This window comes from Mus caroli, chromosome 11 (genome assembly GCF_900094665.2).
Source record: "Mus caroli chromosome 11, CAROLI_EIJ_v1.1, whole genome shotgun sequence".
Lineage (NCBI taxonomy): Eukaryota > Metazoa > Chordata > Mammalia > Rodentia > Muridae > Mus > Mus caroli.
Window position 1 is genome coordinate 19893445 of NC_034580.1, and position 21392 is coordinate 19914836.

The 21392-nt window shown below is 44.9% G+C and overlaps 1 protein-coding gene across 7 annotated transcripts in view; it reads left to right on the forward strand.

Moving 5' to 3' along the window:
* Bcl11a (BAF chromatin remodeling complex subunit BCL11A) overlaps positions 1-21392 on the forward strand; it is a 95583-nt gene that overhangs the window by 946 nt on the left and 73245 nt on the right. For 4 of the 7 annotated variants that reach the window (XM_021176053.2, XM_021176050.2, XM_021176055.1 and 1 more), the window contains exon 2: positions 6338-6667. In XM_021176053.2, coding sequence (XP_021031712.1) covers positions 6338-6667 — 330 coding nt within the window. Of the gene's footprint in view, positions 1-89; positions 165-1719; positions 1768-6337; positions 6668-21392 lie in introns of those variants that run through there. The other 3 variants (XM_021176056.2, XM_029483869.1, XM_029483870.1) reach the window with 2 other exon arrangements.

Sequence of the window (21392 nt, forward strand, 5' to 3'; positions counted from 1 at the left end):
AAGTAGTCACCCCCACAATAGTACGAAAGTGGGACTGTAGAAGAGGGCCCCCGGCGCTTCCCAGTCAGCTGAGTCGGGAGAGGGGCTGCAGCGGCTGGGAAGGCCGGGTGACCGGGAAGGATCGGAGTCGCGCCCGGCGCTGCCGTCTTTTGTTCCGGCCGGAGGTGGGTGTTTGTCCCGCCGCCTTTTGTGCGGGCTCCTCGCGCTTGCCCTCCTGCGCCGCCACCGCTGCCGAAGGGCAAGAGCAAGGGCCGAGAGAGGAGGCGGCCAGGGGCACGCGGTAGAGGGAGGGAGGGCGCAGGAGTCTCCGCCTGCGGGTTGCTGCTGCCCGCCCCTCCTGGGTGAGTCAGGAGAAGATGCGTAAAATAAATAATAATAATAAAAAAATTAAAGTAACGCAAGAGAATGTACAATTTCTTGCTCCCCCATAGAAGCCAAACATTCTGCCAGCCGTATTTTCCACCTCTTTCCTCAGATTAGTTCGCACCCTCACCCCTGCAGAAATTCCAGAGTCTTTAATAGAGAAAAGAGAGGAAAAAAGAAAAGAAAAGAAAAGAAAAAAAAATCCCTGACACCCCTTCCCCCAAACCCCACCAAGTTGCAAACTTAGAGCGCCGGCGGCATGGAGAGGGAGCGAGGAACTCCCTCCTCTTACTATTTTTTGGAAGATTTTCAAAAAAAGTGGAAGTGGATTTTGATTGGGAAAAATCTCGTGTCTGAATGTTTACAAGCACCGCGTGTGCGGGAGCCTCCTGCCAACAAACAGACAGAGGACGGAGCGCGCCGAGGCAGCCCCGGAGCAGGCGGCCGCAGCGGCTGGGCCTCGCCCGACCTCGCCGTGTCCCAGTCTGGAGTCGGGATCGCCCACCCAGCGCTCGCCGCCCACCCGCCAGGCACAGCAGCAGGCCACGCTGCGACTCCGCCAGCCGGGCCTGCGCTCTGGTCCGCCCCTAGCACAATACCGAAACCTCCCTTCGAGGTCTCAGACAGCGAAAGCTGCTGGATCAAACTCGGTTTTGCAAAACGTTTTTATTTTGTAAAGCAGCTGTAAAGGCGAGTTCTGCTTGTCCCCTCCACTACACAGGGGTACTCTTTTAGACTCCTCTTGTCCTTAACTCTAGGCTACTGAGAGATTACCACGTGCTTCCCCCCCACCCCCCTATCTGGCCAGTAGCCTCTTGGACCAAAGCAGTTTCTTGGCTAGGTTGAGGAGGGGCGGGGCAGGAGAAGTGTGTTGAGTATGCATTTTTGGGGTGCAGGGTTCCCGGATTCGGAGACCCCCACCTTTGGGTTCTTGTCCTCTACCCTGGGCCTGTCTTGGTCAGGGGTTTCTGTGAGTTTATGTAAAGTGTTAGTGGCTGTGACCATTATCTCCACCTGAGGTGTGCTGGGAGAGGCGGGTGGTGGGCACTTACAAGTTTGAGTCCAGTAAGGAAAGGCATGGAGATTTCCCCCTCCCAGTCCCCCTTCAAGTCCTTTCTCACTCATGACTCTTAATTTTCGATGAAAGCTGGAAGGACCCCCTATGTCTTTTCTGCATTTGTCGAGGGAGGGGTGCTCATTGGGAATTGAATTTTTTCCCCCTCTGGGCCCTGGAACTTGTCACACACTTCGGGAGCTCCCCCGCCCTGGCACGTTGCGGGGCCCTCCCTCTCCCCACCCCCGCGCATCTCTCCCTCGCCGCTCTCCCCCGCCCCCACTCCCACCGGCCGCGCCGGATACAGAGCAGACGCGGCGCGCGACGGTGTGAAGTTACAGCCCGGCCAGGTACCGGCGGGAAGGAAGGGCAGTGTTCGCAGGACTCGGGAAAGCCGGGACACTGGGACTTAAGGAAGGATGCAATGGGGGGCGCGAGGGACAGTCTGGGAGGCGCAGTCGGAGCTGCTCTGTACTCTCCTTCCACTTGGGTCTCTTCTGGGACTCTCCAGGCTGGGAGGGTTAGTCTCGCTGCTGTCCCGGGGAGGACACTGGACTAGGAGACTAGGTGGAGGGTATGTGCAGGGATCACTTTCATTTTCTTGGGTGCTTAGAGGGCAGGAGCCTGCCAGTCCATAGGGCGCCCCCACATTCCCTCCCCCCCCCAGCCCTGTCCTCAGCTACGTGGACTGAATGAGCCATTTGGTCGCTAGGAGGCAGAACAAGATCAAGAAAAGCTCCACGAACTTGAACCTGTACCAGAGCCTCCCCCACCCCCTGCCCGGCGTTTCTCGGCGGGGGAGGGACGAGCGTTGGGAGAGTGGGGGTGGGGGGCAACGAACGGTTAGTCTGAATTCCCTTTCTCCACCCCCCATTACCCCTTAGGTCTTTGTTCTTCATTTTGACTTAAAAAAAAAAAGGCTTTGGCTAGGGCCGTGGAGAAGCGCTGGGGCGCGCAGCCGACACCCCCACGTGCGTGAGGACTCTGGAGCTCCCGGCCGGGAGCGGGGTGCACTCTAGGGTCCTTTCAAGGAAGGCATTTTTGGTGGCGAGGGATGGAGAGTGCTCTCTCGAGCTTAGGGGCATGGCCGAACACAGGGATGTTGCAAGTTTGCCCTTGGCTTCTAGGTTCACTTTTTCCACCCCCTTCCCCGTGCAGAGCGCAAGTCTCTGCGGCCACCGCAGGCATACTGGACGGCTTGGCAACCCAACGCTCCCCCTCCCCGCCTCCTGCAGCTCTCGCCTGGAAGCCCGAAATCACAACAATAGTAATAGTTATCATCATAATGATGCGGGCTAGCAGCGTCATTAATAATGAATAACCGCGGTCGCCGCCTGGCGCGCACACGGTGCCCGGAATTGCGGGCGAAACACATTTGCACAGATCTTCCAAAGTAAAAGTGTTAGCCTGTGTACACAGAATGAATTTCAGGACCCGCGCTCAGGGTGTGTGCGAGGAAGCCAAGACTTGATCAGGTTATCCAGCTCAGTTTTCTAAACCTTACTTCCTTTTCCCAACAACCGGCCAGTTCAGGGATCCTGCGCTCGGCAGCTGCCCGGCTGCAGGGGCGTGGAGGCAGCAGCCCAGTCCCCGGGCCACCGGCCGCCTCCAAGCTGGGACTGTGGACCGGGAGGCCGCTGCTGCACGTGTTCGCAGCGCGCGCGGTCAGAGCCTGCAGCCTGGAAGGTGGCTGCTTGCTTTGTGCCTCGGAGCCCCGGCTCCCAACTTCACTTTTTGCGCGGCCTACTCCCGCAGGGCCCCGGCCCCGGGCCTGCAGCCCTTGGCTTTGCTTTTGTTTCTTTGCTTTGCCTCTCCGATTTTCAGTCTCCTTTTGCTTTAACGTTTAACGCGTGAAGAAAAATCCACTTGGAAAACAAACTTGGGAGAGACACGGCTCCCTTCTCTCCTCCCCCTCCCCCAGCAGCCCTTGTTTCCCTGCCTCTTCTCAACATTTCTTATAAGGATTTTGCCTCCTCTTTTTATGTTTGTAACGAGGAAGGGGGAGGACGGCGGGGGCTGTGAGGGGGGGTGTGGAGTGGGAGAAGAGAGAGAAATAAACATGAATATATAAATATATTGGTCTGCTGTCGCTGGGACAATTGAGGCCGTCCAGTCTCTCTTGTTGAAAACAGAAGCATTTTATTTTGTCTTCCTCTCCTTGTAGAGAATTCGCGGCTAATCATTGTGATGATTTGTCCACTCCCTTCCACTTCAATCGATGACTCCCCGCTTTGTACCGAGTTAGGCCCAAGCTTAGAAAGGATGGTATTGTAGGGGAGAATTAGGATGGAGTTGAATTGAAGGGAGGGGGTAAAAATGGCTGAGGTTAGGAATGTTTTTAGGGGATGGGGAATTTGCATTAAAATACAGAGAAATTATCTGATGGCCAGAAAGGAAATGCTGATCACCACTGAGAGATGTCAATGCAAATCACTGGGCTGCTTGCTGTAAGAGAATTGTATTTTCATATTTTCTTTGTGCCCCATTTGGTTTTTTTTTTAAATAATGCAGCAGCAACAATAAAAACACGGTTTGATATTTCTCTGCACATTACTAGGCAAATGTTTTTCAGGGAGATGGATGTTAAATGCATTTCATACATTAGGATAGAATTCTTGGTAATTAGCAATAATTTACGTTAAGAGCATAGAAAATGTTGAGGTTACAGGTTTTATATCTGTACATTTGATCATCTTGTTATTTTCAAGAACTTTGCCTCCTATAAAATTAATTAGGTGAAATGTGGAGGTGTAACCGGCAACCAGTGAATTACCACTTCATTTCCTAGTCTTGATTGTAACTCAGTTCAGAAGACTTAACCAAGTCTGTTTTGTACCGAATTACCTTTAACTATTTGATATCTAAGAGAGTATCCTTTTTGCTTCTAAATACTGTTTCTACATTCTGAAATCAAGCAGGCCCTGGGAACAACAACAACCACAACAACAACACCCAGCATGAATCCTCATGAGAGGATTTGCAAAAATGTTTTACCTTTCCTAGAAGAATTTTTTTCTTACCCCCCCTGAGCCTTTCAGTCTCTCAACCTCAGAACTTGTAGCTAAATAGCAGCAGCAGCAGCAGCAGCAGAAAAGGCCACATTTGCCAATGTTCACTTAAAATCCGTAGTTCAAATAGCAGATATCATGGATCAAGACTTCCCACTCCTCACTTGCTCAAAATGAAAGCAAATGCAGAGAAAAATGACATAGAGACACAAAGCAGAAGCAAGTCCCTCCATTCGCCTCCTTTATCTGAAAAGCATGCTTGTGCATTCCGTATGTGCCTTTTGATCAGGATGTTGGGCAAAGGGACATAAGTGCTTACTTTGTTGCCTCCGTTAGTAGGGAGATAACCTAACCTTCATATTCCTACAGTGACCTATGTTAAATTAGGAGGCGTACCAAAGGCTAGAAATTATGACATGTCCTACTTGAGCCCAGGTGCAGCTTAGGCAGGACTCTTTCAATATTATTTCACCCAACACATCTGGGAGTTACTCCAGATCTTCCCCCTCAATATCCAGCCTGGGTAGGGTTGAAATAAATTTAACCTGAGTTCACTGGATTTTTGCACTTTATCAAAATCTGTTCCAATATTCTACACTCAAATTAAAATCTATTTTTTGATTCTCTGTGGCTTTAAGTTCATTAAATGTGAAATTGGCAGCTTGCTAAAGAAGGTCAGACTGATTAACTGTTTAAGCCTTGTACATTTTCTGCTTCACATTCATTAACTGGCAGCATCCTGGACATGTTTTGTATTTTGTGATTTTTTTCTTTTTTTTTTAGTTTTAGTTTTTCTTTTCTTTTTTAAAGATACTGTGAACAAGATTTTCCAGCTCTTCTTTCTCCACTTTCAAGGTTAAAAAAAATGATAAAAGCTACTCAAATAGATGCCAGGGTGCAAAGTTAAAAAAACAAACAAACAAACATGCAAACAGGGAAGAAAGGCATGTGTACCTTGTTATAACGTTTGCTGTGATGATGTGTGCAGCAAGAGTCCCATAATGAAGCACTCTGGAGCTCATTCAGGAAATTAGTCAACTTTGACTACATTAGGTAAAGCCTCTCAACTCCGAAGAAAAAAAAGGTGTTCGGTCTTCTGAAGTATGGAGCATGGGTGTCCACTCTGATTTTTAATGTCATGGATGCCACCAAGCACAAACACATTTAGACTATTTTAAACATTCTTTTCTTCAGGATGAAAAAAGAAAACATGACTAATTGGCTTATTTTCTTAAGTACTCAGGAGTATCCCATTTAGGGAACATGTTTGGGAAGACCTGCCAGTGAATGTGATGTTCCTTGAATTTCGTAGCTGAGGAGGGCAGGGAGATGTTAGCACTGTGACGCTCACCTCGTTGTGATGGGTAGACTGCGGTGCAAATGTGGCAGTCCTGTGTGGCTGCAGCAGCCTTCTGTGTGGAAGCCATGTGTGTACAGTACAGAGATTCACACACAAAGGCTGCCTGTGCTCATTCGCCTTTTTCTCTAATCTTGGGCACAATAGACAACCTACTGTATGGGGTTGGGGGGAGGGGAGCAAAATTGGTTTCAGTTCATGTTTTTCCCGTAGTTATTATTTAAGCAGCCTTTATGTATATATTTTTTGTGTATGTTAACTGTTAAATCACATTCTTTCTAAAGAAAGAATTTATAGTGTGTGTGTGTTCTCTGGAGTTATCCAAGTCGGAGGGATTTCCTTTAGTACATGATGGCCAACCTCACTGATAGATTTAATTATCGATACCCTCCAGAGCATTTGTTGCCTGTGTCCACATTTTCTGGGTATTATGTAGAGACTGCTCCAAATACTTGTTCTAGTCTGGTAAGGCAGGGGTGAGATTGAGAATGTCTGCTCCCCTTTTCTCTCCCCACTGGTTCCCTAATAATTGTGCTTTTGTTTCTTCAACCACAGCCGAACCTCTTGAAGCCATTCTTACAGATGATGAACCAGACCATGGCCCGTTGGGAGCTCCAGAAGGGGACCACGACCTTCTCACCTGTGGGCAGTGCCAGATGAATTTCCCACTGGGGGACATTCTTATTTTTATCGAGCACAAACGGAAACAATGCAATGGCGGCCTCTGCTTAGAAAAAGGTGTGGATAAGCCGCCTTCCCCTTCTCCCATCGAGATGAAAAAGGCATCCAATCCTGTGGAGGTTGGCATCCAGGTCACGCCAGAGGATGACGATTGTTTATCAACGTCATCTAGAGGAATTTGCCCCAAACAGGAACACATAGCAGGTAAATGAGAAGCGAAGGAGAGAAACTGTTTGCATGTTTTCTGTTTGTTTGCAGGGGCATGTAGTCAAGCAGGAAGGAGGTGAAGTCTGTCTGTATTTTTCCCTGTGACTGTCTATGGCAGCCTTATAATGTTAAATAATCATTCACCTTGCTTCCGTCCAGAACTCTGAAAATAAATTGTTTCCTACTTTACTGAGTCAGATGCAGGTGGGAAAGGTGCACACACCCTTGACATCCTCGCCTGGCTCTGACCATACCAACACTCTTCCCCTTGCTTGCCTCCTATTTTAAAGTGTTCAACCTTACCACACCAAACCTAACTCAGTTTCCAGTGTCCACTTATGGCCTTGGGGATATATCAGAGGCAAAGTAACCACACAGGCATCTGTAGTTGAGCCAATAACTAGCCTGAAGGGCTAGAAAGAGTTAACTGAGCTCCAGGGCTAGCCTTGGATCCATATTGGCTGTCAGCCTGTATGGGGCTGTAATTAAACACAGCCCCGTGGTGGGATGACACAGTGACCTTGACTTTAAGATGCCATTTTCGACTGGCCAGGCCAGAGTAGAGAGGGCAGTTGCTGAAGCGCACAGACATGCTTACTCGAAAAGTTTAAGGGCATGTTGGAAATTTCAAAAGGTTGGTTTGACAGGAACGGCTGCTCCCTGCAGCCTGCCTCCTCAGCTCAGTGATAAATGCTCCCCTGCGCTCTCTCTTGTTTCTGATGTGGTTTTGACAGATGTATCTTGATTTTGTTTGTGGTTTACACAGCCACATGTCACCCTTACAAATGTCCAGTCCAGTCTCCACAGTTTCTTCCCTAGTCTAATGTAAAAATTTTCTTGGAGAAAAAAAAATGCATGCACATATTTAACAGCTTTCTCTCTCGGTTAATTTTACCAAGGAGGTAGCTAGGTGTGTGGGTTTCTCAGCAGCTCCAGGGAAAAGGAATTAGAAGCTAACAGAGGGAATTTAATTCCCTGCCTTAGTGATAAACAGCAACACTAGGTAGTGGTTCTTAAAACACTGTTTGCTTTAGCAGTAGTCAGAGCAAAAGCAGCTTCTGTGGTGACAGGACTCCCACATCTGGGAGACAGCTCCTTCTCTGCATTGCCCCACCCTCCAAAAGCAGGTAGTCAGTCACAAGACTTACTGGAACTTGTCTCTGATACAGGTGGACCATGGAGTTGAACCGGGGGTGAGGGGGTGGCAGGGAAGGGGGGATTAAATGTCACATTGCTCCTCCCCCAAATCTGGAATTTGATCGTTAGGATCAAGTGTGGCATTTCCTATCTTCTTTTTTTCTTTTATGCTTTCTGCAACAATACTCAACTATTTTCCTTTCGTGAAGTGAGGAATCTGCTTGCCAGGAACACTGCATGTGTTGAGTATTTTTCTAGAAGCCACCACATTTAGCTTCTGAGACATGGAGGTTAAGATTTTGATCTCCCCCACCTCCCTGTAGGATATGGCAATGACCATTTCCATGTGCTGCCTTGTGACTGGAAGGAGAAGGAACAGAAGTGTAAGGCATGATTAATGAAGCAAGAGCAGGCAAGAGCAGGCGGAAGGGGATTTGTCATCTTTGGAGATCCAAAGCCTTGCTAAATCACCAAATATGGAGTAAGGCTTGTGTGATGTAACATCATATTTACATATCGAGCTGCTCGTTTAAAAGACAAAACACAGTGTCTGTCAGGCAAGAATTAAAACCACACTTACTCCGGAAGGCCTAAATAGCTTTTCAGTTTCAGGTTAGCCAGTTTGAAAATCAGGGCCTCTGTATTTAGAAGAGGAATCTGAAGACTGAGGGAAGCCTTCAGATAAATAGTTAGGGCTTTTTACTTGTGTAGTTGGGACTCTCCATGGATGTGCAGGGAAGGAAATAGCCCTTAACTGGTTGTCATAATGATTCCATGGTATTTCAAAACTATTATGGTATGGTTGCAGAATCTAGAGAGAAAAGAGAGAGGGTGCACATTTGAAATCTGTTTTGCAGGGCTAATGGCGCATTGTTTCCCTGAAATGGAAAGCCACCTAAGGTGTCTCACATACTCACAGGCCACACATTCGATCCAGAGGTGTCTCACATACTCATAGTGCACACATGCAATCCAGAGGTGTCTCACATACTCAAAGTTCACACATGCAATCCAGGAGAGGTAAACCTTTTATGCACAAGTCATTGCAACACCTCTGCTCCTTCATGCTGTTTAATCACCTGCTCTTACCCCAGTATTGGCTGAACATAAACATCATAGTCACATCTCAAAGTGAGATAGATCATGACTAGAATCATGACTTCTCGTAATTCACAGTAATGAATTAAGGCATTCGTATAGTGAAATTAACATTCTACTATTGCACATAAATTATGATGCTCTGGACCTCAGCTGCCCCTGAAGCAAAGATCCGGAAAGATGACTGTGTACTCTCAGCTGGTTTCTCTGGGCTGGGGCTCCCACGATTCCCAACAGTAACCATGCAGTAGACATTTGAACTGTGTGTCCTAAGGAGAGAAGCAGTGGTCTATATTGGGGAAGAAATATATTGATGGATGACTATAAGAATGTGCTTGGCAACTCCACAAAAGACAATCACTTAAGCATGCTGAGTAGGCAAGGTTTATGAAATGATAGAAGTTAGATTTGAGTTCACTGTGTGCTCTGTGCCATTTTACAGGCAGGAAGCAGGAATGAAATCTTCCCAAGGAAAGCCTAGAATTTGGGGACTTTGAAGCAGGAGGGTAAGACAGTGTCCTTAAGAGCTGCAGTAAAGTAGCATGCATGTTGGCTGTGCTCAGGCCTCCCAAAGCTGACCGTTTTTTTTTTTTCTTTTTTGATAGGATGCTTTTTCCCTGATAACTAGATAGATGTGTGTGTTTTCATATGCTATGCACATGTGTGCTACCTATATCCAGAAGCATTGAATAAAGCTGGCTTCTCCATTTTGTTTAGATATTCAGAGCAACACACACACACACACATACTCTTATGAGACACAGAGACCATTCTAACAGTATTAATTTAAATGGCTGTTAACAGCTTATATCATGTGGTCCAGTCATCAATATGCAGGTCAAATACCCCAAATCAGATAGAAGCAGCCTTTGACCGACGGAGCTTTCTATATTTTTTTTGAGTCTTTTATTTTGTGATTAGTGAGATACCCATTGAAGATGACTGGGCATACAACTGTTTTCTTTCACAGAAAAGACCCCAGACCGTCTCACAGTGTCAGTCTTGCAGTCTTGGCTCATTGCACACGGGGATCTTTAAATTAGGATTAGCCTATCATAAAGTTAGCTTTTAAACAGAATGGGAAAACACAAGTCTGCTGAAGTGCAGGGAAGCCTGCTGCTACTGATGGAACATTGGTTTTCCCCCCACTAACATCCAGAATACAGGCATTTCCATTGGGGGTGTTTGAGATCACCTGCCTACACAGAGCAGCTGATATCTGGATATGTAAGACAGGGTCTCTACGGAGAGGGAATCCTTAGGAACGATATTAGCATGTTACCTACAGGTGAAGCAAGCACCACACTTTTCAGTCTACAGAGCCAACTTCCCTTTCCTTCTCTGTACCCACTGCTACCCAGATGAAACGGAAGGATGCGTTTGTATATTAATTGTAAATGAGACTATAAATGGCAGTGTCTTATTATGGTTACTTATTTTTCATTTCTCTTTATCTGTATGATTCTGAATAAAAAGAAATACTGATCTACGAAGTCAATTTTCAGTGTGGCAGCGAACTCCAGAAAACACCGCCATTCAGAAAAGCAAAGTGAAATACTGGCAACTGATTATTTATCTCCAGAGCCCATAGAGCAGAGAATGTTGTTTTGTAACAAATACTTAGCATTTTCATAGCTAGGCTGTGCTTGTGAGGCCACTACCCACAGATTGATGTTTGTGGAACTGTGAGTCCTGCACACAAGCTGTATTTGTAAATAAGACAGAGAAAGGTTGTGGATGGGCAGCTTGGATGTTTTGTCAAAGTACAATGTCAGAGAAACTCTAAGACACATTGTAAATAGAACTGTCACAGTGACTGCATGGTTGAGCTGCAGAAGTGTCCTACAATTGTTGGCATTGTTAGAGGACTTTTGAAAGCTTAATTAAACACAGTGGCTCGCATGGCTGCTAAATTTACTTTGGAAAGACAAAAAAGAAAAACAAAACCTAACATATAGGAGAAGATCCCAAGGATCTCAAAGTCCCTCAGATGTCACCCTCTTGGTGGCACAGAAAAGATGCGTTGCACATCTTCCTGGGCACCTTTCAGAAATAATAGTTTTGAGAATAGGTCCACGTGATATGGAGAGCATTCTGTGTGTGATGGTGAGACTGTGCGCATTCTTCTGTCTCCTGCTGTTACAGACAGTTAATGTAAAAATGGCCTTTTATTGGAAACACAAATATGTATTCACTTCAAGAATAGGAGCAGAGGGGGACAAAGTGTCCCTCCCCGTTCTCTGTTTATTGTGTGAAAACTAAAACAAACAAACAAAAACCGCAAGTGCTGTAATTTCTCAAATCAAGCCATCCTTGTTGTGGGCAGGTTGTGCACTTTCTTTTTTCAAGGAGCTGAAGTATGCTTTGCACACCTTTCTCCCAGGGAGTGTGGCATTTAACTGTGGGGCTGTCCAGGGGCTAGAAAAAACAGCTGGATGTAGAACTGCTAGGCTGGGCCAGGACAGGCACCTTCAGTTCAGAGAGAGAGTCGAATTGGGCACATTAATGGCACATTTTAGAGTCCTGGAAAATCATTAGTTTTACACTGTAGCTTCTGTCTTTGGCCAACATGGGGGAGCTAAATTGTGGCACATAACAAATATGGAAGGCAGATTTTAGATTTTCATGCTGTCTTCCTGGTGGTGCTGAATAAAGGACGTGGGGCAAATGGCTTTTCATAGCTGCCACTGAATAAGAAAGTTTGGTTTTCCTGTGGGGGAAGATGTAAGATTGAAGGGAGGAGAGCCCATGGAAGATGTCACTGGGCACTTATCTGATCTATCTTGGTTGCATCCTTTATGACACAAGGAAATTATTTGACAAAATTCACTTCAAGACCCAGTCCATCTTATACACAGTAGTACTAGCCTCTTTCAGTAAAAAGCACTTAGCATCAAACTGGACTGAGTTTGGCACATTGCCACAATTTATCGTGAGATTTAATCACCAAGGATCTTTGGTACCTTTCTGCTAGTTCAGATTTCATTTGGGTCATGACTATGTCAGCACTGTTTCTATTTCAAAGAAAAAAAATACATTTTTTAGTGTAGGGCCAATTTTTAATATTTCAAACAGGTTTTTATTTTATGTGTTAATTTGGAGGATGTTAATAAAGTTCATAAAATATGTGCAGACTATATAATTTAATGGTGAATGGCTGGTATTTTTTATTTGTAATACAAATAGAGAACTGACCACTGTGCCCTCCTCTCTGTCCCTGGAGTGAGTGGCCCAGGTAAATCAGTGCCCTTAAGCTGCTTTTCCCTTTCGTTGCCAAGTCTGCAGTCCCGGCCAATATCTGTAAATTTACCTTTGTAATTTGCCATGTAGTTTTTGCAACAATGACCTAATTAATTTGAGCACGAACCATATTATTGCTACTGGACTCATTTTCTGTCACAAACTTAATTTCCAGGAAATGCAACCTGACGAATAAGAATTCTTTAGCTCTCCACATGTGTTCTCTGAGACCAAAGGCAAATTTAAAATAATAATAATACTACTACTAAAATGCCAGCATTATTAAAGGCAATATGCTTGATGCCAAACTCAATTTGAAGCTAGTAAACATCAAACTGTATTTCTAATCAGTTTTCGAATGTAACATATTCCATATTGAGTTTGCTGGATTCTGTCTCTGCATTTTACTGGCCAGCTGCACTCCCCTCTGCATTTTTAAAACATTTCAGCAAAGGATTTTGCTGTTCTTAGCAGGGTTAGTAACTTGGGGTCTATTTCTGAGCTCATTCGTCATTCTGAGATGGCATTGAGTTAGGTTGGCAAGGGAAGGATTTGAGGCATGGGGGGAAGGGGGGTGGCGAGGTCACTTCTGATCCCAGCAGGGAATAGGTGAGCTTCATTTGCCTTTACAATAGGCGCACAGTTACTGCACCTTGGAGGGGCTCTCAGGTGCCGCTCAGATGGGCGCATGTAAATGCCCTGTCAGATGTGGCGTTGGAATATTAATGCTTCCTCCACCGCTGCACCATAATAAAGCTGTACACAGCGAGCTTAATATGCAGCTAGGCTAGGGAATTGTATAAACTTAGATAGCCCAGTGTAAGAGACAGCGATGGAAGAATGCGCGGTATGCTACAGTTCCCAGCTTGTTCTGCTTTGATCTATAGCAAAATGAAAACATCATCTATTCCTCCTCGCAGAGCTGTCTCCCCAACTCTGCCGCCTCCCAGTCCACCTCCAGTTAGGATTTTCTTTCCTTTTCCTTTTCCTTTTCCTTTTCCTTTTCCTTTTCCTTTTCCTTTTCCTTTTCCTTTTTCTCCTCCTCCTCCTCTCTCTCTCTCTCTCTCTCTCTCTCTCTCTCTCTCTCTCTCTCTCTCTCTCTCTCTCTCTCTCTCTCTCTCTCTCTCTCTCTCTCTCTCTCTCTCTGTGCTGGTATGGAGAAACTCAACATAATTTGTTTCATATGGTTAATTACAGGCACTTGAATATTTAAAATTTAAAATAGCCATGGTTCCAGCTTTTTTTGTTAAAAAGTATGTGATTTGAACAAAGGGATTACAGTGTAAATATTTGTGGTGATTTGCAACACCCTTCTTCTCCCATTAAATACACACGCACACGTCCACACTGATGACTTAAGGACTCCTATACCTTTATTTATTCTTCTTTTTAAAAACCTACTCTCAGTTGGAGCTCCATTAAAATACTTTTCCATTATATTTTTGAGTCTGTTGTTGCTTGAGGTTTTATAGAGAATTTTTATCATGTGTTCATTTAACAGAATCAACAGCTGTCAGAACCAGTTGTGCTAAATCCACACAACATACAAAGAAAAAGACACAGGTTTTCCTGAAACAAAACACTTGGAAAAAATAAGCTGCCAGAACCGGGGAATTAGAAGTCTGTGACCAGGGAACTGAGGTGTCTCCTCTCGGGCTTGCCCCAGGGGACTGAGCAGGGGTGATGCAACGCTGGAAGGTTAACTTGGGCAGGGTGCTCCACTAAGACAGTGTTCTGGGTACAGCTAACCTGCTCACCAGAGGGGCTGGGCCTTCCACAGTTCCTCTAGCTCCCGCCTTCCTTTCCCTCCTTTTGATCTACCTAGGTAAATACTAAGGTCTTAAGGGTGCTAAACACAAATTACACTCACCTAGACAGGAGATGTTCAGGTAGAGACTAATGTAAGCGGCGAGAAAGGCGCCTTGCATGTGCCTTCTACAGACAGGCTTGCAGCATGTTGTTCAGAACCAAATCTCCACCAGGCGATTCCCACTGGGGCCCTGGAGCAGGTCTGTTGACGAAGAGAATACCTGGAGGCCTTTGGCCACTCACAATGAGTTTTTGTTTATACCCTCACTGTCGTTAACATTGGTGAAGAACAATTACACCTACAATTTGATCTGGCCTTTAGATAGACGCAAATTCACCTATTAAAAACTCCCTCTAAAATCAATAACGGACTATCTGTGGAACCCGAAGAGGTGCTTTGAAAACAAACACAGGTGTTGCTGCAACTCTCCAACCCTTCCTTCATTTTCGTTTTCGAAATTTCTAAAACACTCAGGGAAGCCTCCTACTAAGCACGGGCCACCACGTTTCCTACTAAGCACAGGCCACCACGTTTATATTCTTTAGTTGCTTGTTTTCTTGCTAGGTAATGATGCAGTCATGACCGTTAAAGAGAGTGATCACATCTGTTGATTTTTAGGGACGATTCTTACCTCGTTGGACACAATGCTTGACTTGCTGAATCTAGTCTTTTATGTTTCAAAGACAGAGCATCTCATTGGACAAAAGATAGAGCCTTCCCTATGCCAACTTCACGTATGTCATGATTTCATGGCATGCATACATTTTAGGGGCTGGCCACAAGGTACCATTTTAACCCCTGCCCCAGCCAAAAATCCTTTGAGTTTACATTTAAAACAATGTAATAACCAATGTTAAAATGAAAGTCTCCGGAGCTTCACCTACTCCATCCCACCTTAAGATTAAAAAAGATTAATCTTTTACATTTAAAAGTGAGCACTGACTACTGAAAAAAAAATCATTTCAAGGCTGAAATTTTTTAAAATAATAAATTGTAACCTTCTCATGTTATGTTTTTGTTATGTTAAGGGGGAAAATCAATAAGGAAAAATTTAATTCTGATAAAGATACTCTTGGATCTTTGAAAACAACTGCTGTCCTTTTAACTAAAACATTTGAGCAGCTTCAAAGACTATGTATCTCTTCTGATCTTAGAGCTGTGTGACTGGTAGCAAGCAGGAAAAAAAAAACCCTTATTCTACATACAAGTGGATTGCTTAACAAGTCAGCACAGACACGTACTTGTTTGTACAATAGAGATAAAAATTCCTGTATAAAAATAATTCCGCTGCTGACAGCAGGCATTGTCGCTGGACCTGTCTTCTGTGCTTGTCCCAGCTCTGGGTCCTCCTCCCCTGCGATCTGCTTGGGGCAGCCTGCTGCCTGCAGACTCCTGACCACAAGTTAATTGCTATATATTAAGTATATAGGTATTGTATTTAAAGAGGGCTATCCCAAGTCCTGCATGCCTCTCACTCTCCTGTGTGACTGTGGCCAGCAGGGGGATGGCAGGCAATGGCTCTAATAGGGAGAATGACTCGGGCAGTTAGGGAAAATTTGGCTTTCAAGTTCCATTTGCTCTGTAGTGTAGTATCAGCCTCTAAACTTTTGTTTTTAATCTAATTCTGATTTACCCTGTCAGTTCCCATCTCAGCCCTCACTGCACTCTACTCATGTAGAGTAACATTAGTGTCAAACAGTTGTTCAGGACTGTGGACCTGTGGTTCATACAAATGGTTGTGAATGAAGGTTCCGCCCAGCTCTGTGTCCTATTATTTCTGATAAACATTAAAACTGGGTCAGCTAATATGAGTCAAGGAGCCAGGACTCTAACCTGAGGTTTCCTCCCCTTTTTCCTTTATTACGTACCCACAAGTTTTGGTAAGATTAGCTATTTTAAAAATCTGAGATAGTGATGAGGGAGGGTAGGGGAGGCAAGAGTAGCAGAGAAGTTCAAACAAATCCCTGCAGCACAGAGCCATTTGGGTCTAGCAGTGGAGCACTCAGCATAGCCATGGAAAGCTATGCTGGGTGGCTTGTCCATCAGTTGGGGTATGACTTGAACACCCAGCATAGCCATGGAAAGCTATTGGCCGTGTGGCTTGTCCACCAGCTGGGGTATGACTTGAACACACACCTGGGGATGACATTTGTGGGTGCAGGGAGAGAGATACATTGGGAATTCTGCCACTAGGCATTTTTATTTTTTAAATGCTGCAAGGTTAGTGAGATGTCAGCATGCAGGGAGAGGCTTCTCCAGACTGGACTGGGAAGCATGAAAACCCAAATTCCTGTGATGCTTCCCACTGACTGGGATGGGCTGTGCTTGCTGAATGCCAGTTGATGTCCGCATGACCCCTTCCTCTTGAATTAAGTGCCACCAGTGCAGTCAGGGCGACAAATACCAAAGGACAGCGTGCTTGTTCCCAGAAGTAAACCAGACAGCGTACTCTGCTTCGTACTCCATTTCTGTCCCTTCTTGCTCTCTTCCCCTTGGAAGCAGAAATTTCTAAAAGGCACGCCACTCCAAGCTGATGAAAAAGCTGTTTTTCTACCACAGTGGATGTTTACACAGGAGAGGCAACTTGAGGGGGGAAGGCTTTCTGGGAGGGCGGGGAACGCGTGGTAATCTGTGCTGTTGGAGGATGCCTAGTGTTGCCTATGAGCAACTCTGGGCTGTTTTTGATAAATTACCATGTTTAGAGATAGGTTTGGCTCTTAAGGGCTTAGTTTTATGAACAAAGTCGGTAACGATGTTTGCAGCCTCTGTCTGTCTCTTAGCCCCTTTGGCTTGACTAGAGGCTCTGTGTTTAGTTTAAGCTCAGCCTGGAAGATAGAACAATTTTGCATTAAAAAAATGAGGAAATCATAGGAAGAAAAACCCTTTGCTTTTTGGATGAATCTTACTGATAATTTGCTAAAGCTCATTTGAATTTTAAGCACTTCTTTAATCTTCAAAGGCTAAATTGCTTTATGAATATGCATGGTGTGGGCAGACTTCAGTTCATTACCTAGTTGTAAATTCTAATGACCATTAGGTCCTTCCAGTAATTGCGAATTGTTTTGCATTTTTGATTGGCCTATTAACATGTACATTCGGTGCACATCAGGCTGGCCTGTCAGCCTGCTGAAGGAGAAAAAAAAGGTGAAAATTGTTTATAACACCAAGATTCTTAGATTTTCAATCTTGCAAAATTGATGATGTAAAAAAATTAAAGCAGAGTTTTTTCTTCTCAAGATTGAAAGTTCACCAAGAGATTTGACATATTTAATTTACATGATGACTTTGCACTCCTTCATTAATGCAATTTGCATATGAAGCTGTTGTTAATCACTTTTGATCATGTTTTGTGTATTAGCTGCCTCAGTGGCTCTCCTCCTCAGATGCCCCAGTAGAAAGGAGCAAAATGATGCTTCTTCTCGCCAAGTTTCCTTTAGTGAATTGAGGAATTAGAAGTCTAACCTTGAGTAATTACATCTGTTTTATCCGTTTTCTTTTAACGTTAAGTACAGTTTGTGGACGTGTTGGCTGGAAATTGTTCTCATTTGGGGGAAGAGACTGTAAAATTTAAGTGTGTGATTGAGACCTGTCCAGAGACACTCAGAAAAATGGGTTGACTGTCTCTTCTTCCCAGGCGCTGCTGGGCAGCTTTCATTGTTAGTCGTTTGGTGGCAGGGAGGCCTGGTGTTTCAGCACTGTGACATCAGGCTCCCCTTTCAGAAGGGAGAAGGGACAAACCTTTGGAAGGTGCTTTGGTTGCTTTTAAATAAATGACTACAACTCAGCTGTGCCTGGAAACTGGGCTAGGATGACTCTTTCATCTTGCAGGTCCAGTGAGTCTGCTGCTCTGGGCTCTATTGTGATTTCTCCTGGTTGCCAACGTAAACGGGGCCACAGACGCCCTTGTGCCTCCCTCCAGGTGTAAGAGGGCCTTGCTTGTGAAAACAAGGTGTTAACTAACGGTTTCCGATTTTTGAGAGCCTGGGAATTTGATGTTGCTTTTGCCGTGGAGTAGTCTCTGCTGTATTATTGATGCTCGTCTTTGGTTTACGAGTTTACCACTGGTTAACAAGCAGAATCAGAACACTGAGGCAGATATTCTGATTAAAAGGAATGTTTAATGAAAGAAGATAAATTGTGATGGAAAATGAAGAGAGTGTGAGAAACACAACTATAATTTTAACCTCTGAGGGCTCCAGCCTTGCCCTACTGTGACTTCCATCCATACCATGCTAAAAGCATGCTTCAGTTCAAAGTTATTAATATTCAGCTGGGAAACAGTATCCAGAACACAAATAAATTATTAAGTGCATGAACTTTTTAGGCAGTAAGATGAACTGATGGGGTCCATCTGTGAGATGCAGGGGCTTTTTATTTGTGTGTGTCGAACGATTCTGCCCTCTCCGACTTCACAGCCTTTGGTCTCCGGCCAACTGCATGCATAATTGATTCCACACGCACTATCATTTTCTTGATGTAATTGCTTTACTAAGATATGATGAAATCTAATGGAGAATTTGCTATTTGAAAATGGGCAAAAGAAAAAAAACCTTCCTATTTTTATGTCGGGGTGACAGGAGGCTGGAGAAGGGGGTGTTCAGGTGACCTGGTACTGGAGGAAGCACAAGATGGGGAAGACTAACTTAGACACTGCTTGAGTATCGTTGGCTGTGGATAGATAGCAAGGTCTTTGTGACATATGGAAGCCAGTGTGTAAATCTCTCTCCCTCTGTCTCTCCCCCCCCTTCTCTCTCTCCAACCCCCTTTGACCTTCCTTCTCTCTGCTTCTCCCCCAAACTTTAAAAGAATGGGATCCTAAGGAGGCAGAAGGTAAACAGGTTAGTCACCACACGCCTTATTACTCAGTCTATCCAGGAGTTCTGCCATGTCGGCTTATTTAACTTCCAGGAATGTAAATGCTGACACAACCCTAGAAGCAGGAAGAAAGATAATAAATAGTATTAGAGTTAAAGACGTGAGCATGGAGTAGTCGTGTTTTTCACCCAACTATAATAACACTTTACGTTGAGACATAATGGTAAGTCAAAACCTACTGGAAACGTCTGCTTATAGGGAGTACAAATTTCCTTCTAATAGATTGGCATGATCTAGTGCACCCAGGGTAGATTGTTATGTAATGGCGAAATGGCATAAATGTCAAGTGCACAACTGATTCTGTAGGAAGTAAGTGAAAAAGTATTAGGATTTCTTAAATCACCATTAAAATTTGTTGGTAGGACAATCTCATTCACTCCTTAAAGATCACGCGTGGCTTTGCGTTAGCTGCTCCGAAGCAGGTTATGAGAGAATTTGCAGATGCTGAAACATTATTTTAACCCAAGCCAGCTCATGCTTTAAATGTACCTCAGAAACACTGCTGGTTCCCAAAGTCCTTAAAGGGAGTAGTAGAGGGGAAGGCACAGGAAGTGTGTCCATCTCCCTGTGGCAAACTGATTTCAAGTCAAGTCATAATGAACAACACATGATCTGAAATTTGATCAGCAGATACACACTTGAGCCAAGGAATTGTCTGTCTTCTCTCTCTCTCTCTCTCTCTCTCTCTCTTTCTCTCTTTCTCTCTTTCCCTTTTCCTTTCTTTTATTACATACCAGGGTTATATAAATCAATAAGCTAGGCAGACAGTAACTACTGTAAGATTAAATTCTAATATGCAGAACAATGCAGAAGCTGCTGTTTGAGGAAATATTAATACCAATGTCACAAAAAAGGTAGAATTAAAAACAAAACAAAACAAAAACAAAACAAAAACCCAAACCCCAAAACAATCAGAAGCAAATGAACCCAAAGCAAAACTCATAATTAACCTCCCCAAACCACTCTTTTTACAAAACTGGAAATGACAGAATAATTTCAAAGGTGGGGGTTGCTCCTACCTTCTGAGTGCAAAACGTCTATTAATAGACCACCAGTGAGCTAGACTGTCTCTGTGCCTTGGAATGCAAGACGGTGGAAATAATTAGCAGAGGAACAAAATTCTCAAAATTTGAAGAACTTGTGTGATTACTAGGGGTACAGTGAAAGGAAAAATGCAAATTTCCTCCTCATCTTAATTAGATTCAATTGTTCCGTGGGAGTGTTGGATTTGGATTTGGGGGGAGGGGCAAGGCAGGGCGTGCTGGACGGAGGCTGGTGGTGAGGCTGGTGATGCGGAGGCTGGTTTCTCTGGCCAGTGGCAGGGACAAAAGTGGCTTCCAGCACTGGCACAGGGTATGGTGCCTTGAGCCTGATGCTGATGCTCAATCCTGAGACTCTTAAGTTAGCTGAGAGTTTTACTGTGGCCTGAGCTTTCATTTGTTCATTTTGGGGAGCAGGGTAGAGGGCAGTGGCCTGAGCAGTTAGCTGGACCTGGCTTCGGAAGGTGGCTTGCTTTTCTTGACCATGTGGGTAATGTGCTTCCAACCCTGTCTTGGCTATAAGGGCCACCAGCTTCTCATGGTGGCCTTTGCATCCCTCCCTGCCCCCGGATTCAGAGTGTAGCCAAAACATACTCTTTAGAGTTTAATGGTGGTGGTTCGTCAGAGTTCTGCCAAAGTGTGTGGAGCGAGTTTCGTTGGCTGCACTTCCCCTTTCGTGAAATAATAAAAGTGCGGGCCAAGGCTTATGAATCTATTTTTGTTTCATTAATATTATTTATTATGCATTTTATTAATATTTTTAGGAGGGACTGTGCTCTCATTTGACCATTTGTAGTTATAATTAATACATTCCGTACTGGTTGTAAAAAGTGTGCTTGCATTTAATTGCAAGTCAGGGTAAATTAATGGATATGATTTAAAACAAAACTCACTTAAAATATTCTTGCAGGGAATGAAGGAAGGGGCAGTCTCTGCATTTCATTTATTATACGGGTGACAGTGGAGGGTGTGTGGGTCTAAGAAGATGGGGTGCGTGTAGGATGGTAGAGGAGGAGGGGCACCCAGGCAGGAGCTTCTTTCTTCTCTTCAGCTTCTGGGGTTGCCAGGAGGGACTTAAGCAACAGTGGTCAGGTCCATCTGCTCTGGAGAACATGGTAAAGAAAAGGTTAGTGGCAAGAAGGAGGGAGCACAAAGAGAAATTGTATGTCGGGAGCCTTGCTTCCCTGGCCATGGTGTAGCCAGACTGGTTTAGCAGACAGAATGATAGATTGTTTTGTCAAGGGTCCCAGGGTGCGCCTTGAACTTGAAGCACTTTGTTTATCTTGAATAGAAAGGGGAAAGCGCAGACATAATCGATGTCTAGTTTTTAGGAGCTCCAAAGAGGTAGGAGAACAGAGAAGACTTTGGGGAGGGGCAGGGAAGGTGGGGGGAGGGGCAAGACTGGATTGTGGCTGTCCATTAACAGATGAACTTGGCCGTGGGCCAGGCGTTAGATGAGAGCGTGTCAGGGCCCCAGCACAGTCAAGCCTTTTCAGTGTTTTCCTCCCCCCCCCCCCCCCCC